General features: G+C 37.2%; 1 protein-coding gene across 1 annotated transcript in view; it reads left to right on the plus strand.

Moving 5' to 3' along the window:
- The window catches only part of wfikkn2a (info WAP, follistatin/kazal, immunoglobulin, kunitz and netrin domain containing 2a), a 76,998-nt gene extending 69,486 nt beyond the window's left edge, over positions 1-7,512 (plus strand). The window contains exon 6 of the mRNA XM_062036559.1: positions 7,486-7,512. Within this exon, the coding sequence (XP_061892543.1) occupies positions 7,486-7,488 (3 nt within the window). The 3' untranslated portion in view covers positions 7,489-7,512. The remainder of the gene's footprint in view (positions 1-7,485) is intronic.
- The last annotated feature ends 2,505 nt before the right edge of the window (positions 7,513-10,017 follow it).

Genomic DNA, 10,017 nt, shown 5'->3' on the forward strand with positions numbered 1-10,017 from the left:
TTCGCCAGAGCGTGCTGAGACACTATGCAAGGGTACAGTGTCCAGGCGTCTCTCCTCAAATTGAGCCAAATTGAATTCTGTCTCTGTTTGATTCTTTGCTTCTTGTCTCGTTTAATAGATGTCATCAGTGTTTGAACCTGACATCTTATAAATTTATGACTTTTGTCGAGTGAAAATTATGACTCTTTTCATAAAATTGCCAACATTTTAAGATTTTCTTGTAAAATTGCGACTGTTATTGATTTTTTAATCAATAAAAGTCAATAACTTTTATCATATTATTGCCAGTTTTAAGTTTTTCTTGCAAAATGTTGTCTTGCGTTGAGTAAAATTACGACTTATATTATTAATACTGCCAAAGTTCGAAGTTTTTCTTGTGAAATTGTCAACTTTTTCTTGTGAAATTCCAACTCATTTTTCACAACAAGCTTTTTTATATTTGCATAGCATGTATATAGGTATTTTTAATGTTGTAAATACAACTCTTTATATGTCTAGAAAGGCTGGTCCTAAAGAGGTAGGCATTTTTCTCAGGTCTCAAGAAGGTAACAAATACGAGAATGTGTGTGTGTGTGTGTGTGTGTGACATCAAGCATTCATCCTGAGCAGCTTAGACAGCGTCACATGACACTTGATCTCTGACCTTTGTGCCGTGCTCCATTGAGCGCACTCCCGTCCCAAATGTACCCGTGATTCCACGGTCCAAAAAAAAAAAAAGGAAAACGGCATCGTAATATGATTCCAAACAAACCGGCAGGTGCACTTGAGAGTGACCGTCGATTAGGCCGCGTGCAGCAGAAGGGGGAATCACATCCCAAGTTAGCCCGAGGACATCGCTACGCCTGATCTGTTGCCATAACAACGGCAGCTCCAGGCAGTGTGGTGTGAAAAAGTTTGAGTGAATTAATTCAAAAAGCGTCCTGGAAAATGGAGTTTATTAGACAAATGTAGTCACTGGAGCAATTAAACGTAGCTATCCTTTAAAGCAGGTGCATCCGTACAGAAAATATTAACTATTTTCATAAATGTTGTACCTCAAAGATGCTAAGCTATGGTTTTTTTGAAAAGAAAAACATTGTTATCTTAGCTCAGAGGCCTTCAACAGCGTGCCTGTGACTTCCAGGTGGTTCACAGAGGTACTGCAGGGGAGGGTTATTTGAACGTTTTGTTGATTGGATCAGGGATTCTCAAACTGTGGTGCGTGTACCACTAGTGGTACGCGGGCTCCATCTAGTGGTACGCCAAAAAAATCCCTTAATTAAGTATTCAAACACAGTGTTACTGTTCAAACTGTGAGTCTGTCTCTGTGAGTAATCTTCATTAATTTATGAAAACGCAATACATTTTTGTAATTAATCACATACGTTGACAGCCCTAGTTTTTAACTGTTAATCCAGATTCTTAATTTCTTCTTGACTTCTTAAAGGGGAACTGTACTTTTTGGGGAATTTTGCCTATCGTTTACAATCGTTATGAACAGGGGTCCCCAAACTTTTTGGCTCGGGGGCCGCATTGGGTTAAAATAATTTGGCCGGGGGCCGGGCTGTATATATATATATATCAGTGGCGTGCAGTCACTAGAGGCAGGGGAGGCGGGGCCTCACCTGCCATCATGGAAAGAAAAAAAAAGAAAAAGAAAAAAAAATTAATTAAATTGTTATATGTATCCAGTGATTATACTAAAGTAATTTTCCATTTAACTTCACCAGTTTTAGATTATTTTTATTTTTATTTTCACATTTGCCGTTCAAATACTGAGAAGAGACGGTGCGGTGATCAGCAGCCAGTTGAGGCACTTGTGCCTCACCATGGATTGCGACTCGGCTAACTGCTGGCCTGCTGTGCAGTGAGACCGTATTGCTATATGAATTATATTATACATTTCCATAGTTTAGTTAGCTGAGGTATATAATGTACAGTGTATTTTGTCAACAACTGTATGTGTGTAACGTATTTTTAGTGCTGAGCGATCATAAATCTGCTGCGGAGACACACTGTGTGAGGCTCGCCTCATACCGCCGCAGAATGCACTGCCCGACGGGAGCACCGCGGCCACACCAACCAAAGCCCGCACCCAAACCCTCCACGTGCAAGACCGAATCCACCCAAAAAAAGTCACTTAACAAGAAGCCAAAAAGTGCAAAAACAACAATGCTCGCGCTGCAGGAGCCGCGAACGACCGCAGGGACACAACATTAGGTACACCTGCACTGCAGGTTCATATGTTTGTAAATCTGACTGTGATGATGCAGTCGTGCCTCACCAGACATTAACCTTACCGCACGCCACTGATATATATATATATATATATATATATATATATATATATATACAGTATATATATATATATCTATATATATATATACAGTATAAATATATATATATATATATATATATATATATATATATATATATATATATATATATATATATATATATATATATATATATATATATATATATATATATATACACACACACACACACACACATATATACAGTATATTAGATATATATATATATATATACACACACACATGTATATATTAGATATATATAGCACACTTTCCGCGCGCGCGCGCGATGATGTCACGTTATCGATGACAAAATGCATTTTTAGACAATACGATTTGCCTGAGCGGCTAGGAGACACCGTGAGTAGCAAGCGGTACAAAGTAGATAAGAAAAATAATAGTAATTTAAAAAACTTTTTTTTTTTAAAAATTAAAACCATTTTTTTTATATACTTGGGACTATTTTGGACGCTGGCGGGCATGACAACGGATGTATTTATTTTTTTAATACGCCTTCTAACCATACTTGCCAACTTTGAGACCTCTGAATTTGGGAGTTTGGGGGGGGTTGAGGTGGACGCCGGGGCTGGGCGGGGCCGGGGGACGGGGTTAAGGGGGGAGGAGTATATTTATAGCTAGAAATCACTGAAATTCAAGTATTTCTTATATATATATATAAATAAAATAAATACTTGACTTTCAGTGAATTCTAGCTATATATATGTATTTTATTATATATATATATATATATATATATATATATATATATATATATATATATATATATATATATATATATATATATATATATATATATATATATATATATATAAAAATAAAATAAATACTTGAATTTCAGTGTTCATTAAAGTGCAATGCTTTGCAGCCAGACAGCCTTTGAAGGAGCATAGGTGTGGGCAGCATCTGTGAAATTCAATTTGCAGGAAAGGAGTGAGTGTAGGGTTGAATTGTCCATCCTCATTCTATTCTCTGTCACTCGTCGTCGCCATGACTGTCTCTTCTTCGTTCTTCGTCTCCTTCTTGTTGTGTGCGCAGTTGTGCGCTCTGCAAAAGCCGTAGATGTTATAACGTGACTGGGCCGGCACGCTGTTTATATGAAGGAAAAGCGGACGTGACGACAGGCTGCCCTCACTCAGGTCCGCAAGGACCTGGAGGGGGCGTGCCTTAAGTCCGGCTGGAAATCGGAAGAAATTCGGGAGAATGGTTGTCCCGGGAGATTTTCAGGAGAGGCACTGAAATTCGGGAGTCTCCCGGAAAATTCGGGAAGTTGGCAAGTATGGTTCTAACCTGTAAATAAACGTAAAAAAAAGTCTGCTTACAGCGGAGTCATCAGGAGGTCCACTATTCCGCCCATAAAACCCAATAAATAACCATCCAAAAAGCGCCAACAATACTCCATTTACGCAAATACGGTGTTAGCTTTCACTGTTATGCTGATGACACCCAACTCTACATGCCCCTAAAGCTGACCAACACGCCGGATTGTAGTCAGCTGGAGGCGTGTCTTAATGAAATTAAACAATGGATGTCCGCTAACTTTTTGCAACTCAACGCTAAGAAAACGGAAATGCTGATTATCGGTCCTGCTCAACACCGACATCTATTTAATAATACCACCTTAACATTTGACAACCAAACAATTACACAAGGCGACTCGGTAAAGAATCTGGGTATTATCTTCGACCCAACTCTCTCGTTTGAGTCACACATTAAGAGTGTTATTAAAACGGCCTTCTTTCATCTCCGTAATATCGCTAAAATTCGTTCCATTTTGTCCACAAACGATGCTGAGATCATTATCCATGCGTTCGTTACGTCTCGTCTCGATTACTGTAACGTATTATTTTCGGGCCTCCCTATGTCTAGCATTAAAAGATTACAGTTGGTACAAAATGCGGCTGCTAGACTTTTGACAAAAACAAGAAAGTTTGATCATATTACGCCTATACTGGCTCACTTGCACTGGCTTCCTGTGCACCTAAGATGCGACTTTAAGGTTTTACTACTTACGTATAAAATACTACACGGTCTAGCTCCTGCCTATCTTGCCGATTGTATTGTACCATATGTCCCGACAAGAAATCTGCGTTCAAAGAACTCCGGCTTATTAGTGATTCCCAGAGCCCAAAAAAAGTCTGCGGGCTATAGAGCGTTTTCTATTCGGGCTCCAATATTATGGGATGCCCTCCCGGTAAAAGTTAGAGATGCTACCTCAGTAGAAGCATTTAAGTCTCATCTTAAAACTCATTTGTATACTCTAGCCTTTAAATAGACTCCCTTTTTAGACCAGTTGATCTGCCGTTTCTTTTCTTTTCTTTTCTACTCTGCTCCAGGGTGGACCGCTAGCCTGTTCATCAGATGGGGACATCTCTACGCTGCTGACCCGTCTCCGCTCGGGATGGTTCCTGCTGGTCCCACCATGGACTGGACTTTCGCTGATGTGTTGGACTTTCACAATATTATGTCAGACCCACTCGACATCCATTGCTTTCGGTCTCCCCTAGAGGGGGGGGGGGGGGGGTTACCCACATATGCGGTCCTCTCCAAGGTTTCTCATAGTCATTCACATTGACGTCCCACTGGGGTGAGTTTTCCTTGCCCGTATGTGGGCTCTGTACCGAGGATGTCGTTGTGGCTTGTACAGCCCTTTGAGACACTTGTGATTTAGGGCTATATAAATAAACATTGATTGATTGATTGACTGATTTCAAGACTTCCATATTAACCAAGTATTAAAACCAACAAGCAAAGACACAAAATAAGGTGTGTTATTGTTTGTGCCTGTTTAGACTAAGCCTTCAACCGGAACTAGAAGTGCCGTTCTGTCTTCTAGCTGTCCATAACGTTTCTACTTGTATGGATTCTTCATTCATCACTCCAAGCCACGTTTGTAAGTTTTAAAGTCTAACTAAAACTATTCATACTTACTAAACCGTCCCATGTGTGATGTCTGTCGGAGTGTTTTCAGGCATATTTGTATGTGCTATCGTAATGTAATCAAGCTAGCATCATCAGCATTAAACGCTAACACGTTTAAGAGTGTCTGTGTTAGCATTATTAACTTACAATGACATTCTTTTTGTATTGTTTCAGTTTCACTAATGCCTCAGTAAACTCACCAAAACACCACCTCCAAAAACATGCACCTGGGGATAGGTTGATTGGCAACACTAAATGGTCCCTAGTGTGTGAATGTGAGTGTGAATGTTGTCTGTCTATCTGTGTTGGCCCTGTGATGAGGTGGCGACTTGTCCAGGGTGTACCCCGCCTTCCGCCCAAAGCAGCTGAGATATTCCCCAGCACCCCCCGCGGTAGAAAAACTGGATGGATGGATAGTGATATTGTTATTATAAGTGCTAACGCAAACAAAGTATTTCTAGCGGCTCCGTGATCACGAGCTAATGTGCCAATTTTGACTGATCATCTGCTTCCTTGTTTCCTTGCTCGTCAAACTTTATTGTAGATCCTAAATCATGCCTTTCACCTGGAAAAGAGAAGGACGAGCACTTATTCCGACAAGTTGGTACACTGTGACAGCCATTTTAGACCCAGGAAATGGCAAGAAGGAGACGAAAAGACGCTTGGTTCCTTTCTTCGCGATGATTATGAGTCATTCTTCATCTAAATGGGAATATTTGAACATCTCAGCAGTCGGCGTCCTTATGACAGCAGACATTGTACAGTAAGTGATGTTTTATTATGTTTGCTGGCTCTCATGAAGTCTGCAGTGAGCGGTACTCAGTGATGTTGTTAAACAAAAAACAGTTTTTGAAATGAATGTGCTGTGTATGTTTAAAATGATCAAAATACGTAAATATTAAATGTTACTATAAATGTGCCCGTGTGGAAAGGGATTGTGATCAGCGCGCTTGCAGGGGCAAAGGTCACCGCCTCTGTCCATGGTGCTGAAAACAGAGCGCCATCAGACGGGGGGGGCGTGGCATGTGCTGACGGCGAGACACAGCTGGCAGATGATCAGATTGCACAGGTGGTACGTGTTGAGCTAATCATCTGTTGTCTTTAACAGTGAGCGGCCGGGGGCAGGAGGAGGAGGAGGAAGTTTGGAGGGAGACTGGAAAGACCTGAAAGAAAGTGATATTATTTGATGGTTGTGTTGAAAAACATTAAACCTGTTGTCAACTCTGTACGCTTGGATACTTTTGACGTACATATCTCTGGAACCGCAAGACAGCGACTTCTACAGCCCGTTACTACATTACATATATACTTACATAATGTATATAAAACCCTAATGGAGGTGTTTGGATGTTTTTTAAGGGCTTTGTCAGCAGAATAGAGCGGCTCCACTAGGCTCGATTGTAAGCGGACTTTCTATCACATTTATTTAATATTTAGAATGCATTTTTTTTAAATCCATACGTCGTCACGTCATTCATAATGATTGTGAACGATAGGCAAAAGTGCAGTTCCACATTTAGGGCAGACAATAGATATATGATTTATGTGAATATGATGTAATGGATAGGAATGTCTGATGCTGGATGTCAATAAAAATAAAATGAAAAAAAAAAAAAAAAATTAAATTAAACCTGTAGTGTAGTAGCCAAACCCCCCCCCTCCCCCCCCAAAAAAAAAAAAAAAAAGAAAAAAAAAGTGAAGTTCCCCTTTAAGCCAGCCTTGTGAAGTGAAGTGAATTATATTTATATAGCACCTTTCTCTAGTGACTCAAAGCGCTTTACATAGTGAAAAAGTCTGACCTTGTCTGGTCAGACAGCTCTTGTTCATTGTTTTCTGTAGCCGACATGTACCCAGTGTTCCTTATTCCTCTATACTTGTAAGTTTTTTGCATCTGCCTCGGTTCCTGACTGGTTTTTTGTTAATCTAGTTTTTTTTGACTCAACCGCGGACCTTTTTGTTTCTTCCACGCTATTTTTCATGATCTAAAATATAATTTTACCGGCACGCCACCTCTCCTCTCTGCATCCTGGGGCCACCCCGTGACATCTCCTTTGTTTTGCCTTGTTTCTATTGATCAAAATGAGCGTTACACGTGACTTTTACATGGTTGTTCTACCTGCCTGAGTTAGCACGTCTTTAATGAAAACAGGTTGTTTTCTCAAGCCTGTCTGACCCGACGAGTCAATCTTCACCTCTCGTGTATGCACAGTAAACAGGTGAAAGACAAAACATGTTTTATCTTCTGTTGCAGTGATGAATGGACGGAAACACAGGATGCCATCAGCAAGAAGGAGTGAATGTAAGAAAATATTTCAGTGCTAACATGGAAAGTAGTGAGGTAATGCATGTAGTATGCAGCAACATAGACAACTGAATGGACAATCTGTGGAACAGTGAGAAAATAACACAGCCACGGTAGAGACAAATTAGGCAAGCAAGAAGTGTATTTAAGTGCACATAATGAGAATCAAAATAAAATAGAATAGAATAGAAAGTACTTTATTGATCCCTGGGGGAAATTCAGCACCCCAGTTCGCTCACAATAGACAGAGAAACTTCAAAGACATCACAGTTTATGAGTAAATCTCATTATCAGCAGAAAGCATTCCGAAAATGTGTGTCGTATTCATTGTGTCTATTTGTGTACGGTGCCCATAGTGACAGGTGTGGAGTGTTTTATAGGGCCGGTGACTCACAGCATCCATTACTGTTTTCAAGCGAGGAGTGGCATATCAGTGCACTGCACGCTTTCACGGTGCTTGTTACGTAAGGCTGACGACATGTATGAATAACGCAAATACACACACGCACCCAAAGTAATTTTAACACTATCATGTAAATGGAACATGATGACTGTTATTTTGATGCTCCATAAATAGGATGATTTAGATTAGGTTTCCAATCAATGACATGTAAACACTACAGTAGGAAAACAGATATCCCCTGTTGTAAAAATGGTTTTTCATACACATGTGGTCTGATAAATACCTTAAATGCAAGATAAAAGAATATGTTTTATTAAAAAAGTAAAACAAAAACAAAAACCCAACAATAATTCTAGTTTAGTGTTTTTATTATTTTATAATAATAATTATATATATATATATATATATATATATATATATATATATATATATATATATATATATATATATATATATATATATATATATATATATATATATATATATATATATATATATATATATAAATCATATAGTAGATGTAGATGCCCATATCGGCTGTTCAGATTTACTTTACAAAAGAGAAGTGTAGAATACTTCTCTTGTTGCCTTATTTGTATTTGACTTTATTAAATGTATTTATATTATCATTTGGTGCAGCCGGGCCGGAGCAGGAGGGGATAGAAAGAGACAAAAAAAGAAGACAGAGGGGGGAATTGTGGGGACAAGAGGGGGATTAGACAGAGACACAAAAACAACAACAGCAAACACAACAACAACAACAACAACAACAGAGCAACATCAGCAAATACTACATGTACAAATATGATATATATATAATTATTATTATTATTATAATTATTTTTATTAATTTATAATAATAATATATATATATTATTATTATTATTATTATTATTATTATTATAAATTAATAAAAACACTAAACTAGAATTATTGTTGTTGTGTATTTTTTTACTTTTACTTTTACTTTTAATAATATATATATATATATATATATATATATATATATATATATATATATATATATATATATATATATATATATATATATATATATATATATATATATATATATATATATATATATATATATATATATATATTGTTATTATTATTATTATAAATTAATAAAAACAATAAACTAATGAAATTCATTTTAATATTTTGTGTAGCCAAATATGGTATTTAAATAACAGAAACAGCTGATAGATGTTACCTTAAATGCACAATAAATACATGTTGTATTAAAAAAATTATAAAAACCATAGATTTCTGTTTTGGACTAAGACTTAGACTTTGACTTAGACAAACTTAATTGATCCACAAGGGAAATTGTTCCACACAGTAGCTCAGTTTCAAAGGATGGAAAGGGTAAGGATGGAAAGGATAATGCAGGTATTAAGTAGACTAAAAATGTACCATAGTAGCTATATAAAATATAACATATGAGTAACATTACTTATTATATATAGACAGTATATAATATATACTGATATATTATATTATTATATTATATTTTTATACAACATATACAATATATAACAAATCCCAATTACCATGTACAATATTACAGTATATGTGACAGCTGCAACAAAAAATAAAATCCTTTTTGCAAATTAATTAAAAATATATATATTATTATTATTATAAATACAAACTAATTATAATATGTTGACTCTCTTTTACAGCTTAATAGGGTAATCAAAATAACTGAAAACAGCTGTAATGCAGACTAACCGCAATCTACATGTGTTCAATAATAACACGTAAAAATATACTTTTGTGGAAAGAGCTTTTATATTGTATTGCATTGTTTAAACCAGGGGTGTCAAACACACAGGTTTATTCATGCAAGATCAGTTTGCAAAATACAAAAATGAGCTGCATTTTTTTAATGAAAGAAACCGCAGTTCTAAATGTGTCCACTGGATGTCGCAATAGCAATTCAAGTGTAACCCACGTCACACGTGACACTGTTTAAAGATGACGTGTCAGCTGACTTTAAGCGCCCTCTGGATTGGCTGCCGCTATTCCCATCAGCACAGGTGCAAGCAATCAGCTGCTACTTTTGTGGCTGG

Source organism: Entelurus aequoreus, linkage group LG25 (assembly GCF_033978785.1).
Source record: "Entelurus aequoreus isolate RoL-2023_Sb linkage group LG25, RoL_Eaeq_v1.1, whole genome shotgun sequence".
Classification (NCBI taxonomy): domain Eukaryota; kingdom Metazoa; phylum Chordata; class Actinopteri; order Syngnathiformes; family Syngnathidae; genus Entelurus; species Entelurus aequoreus.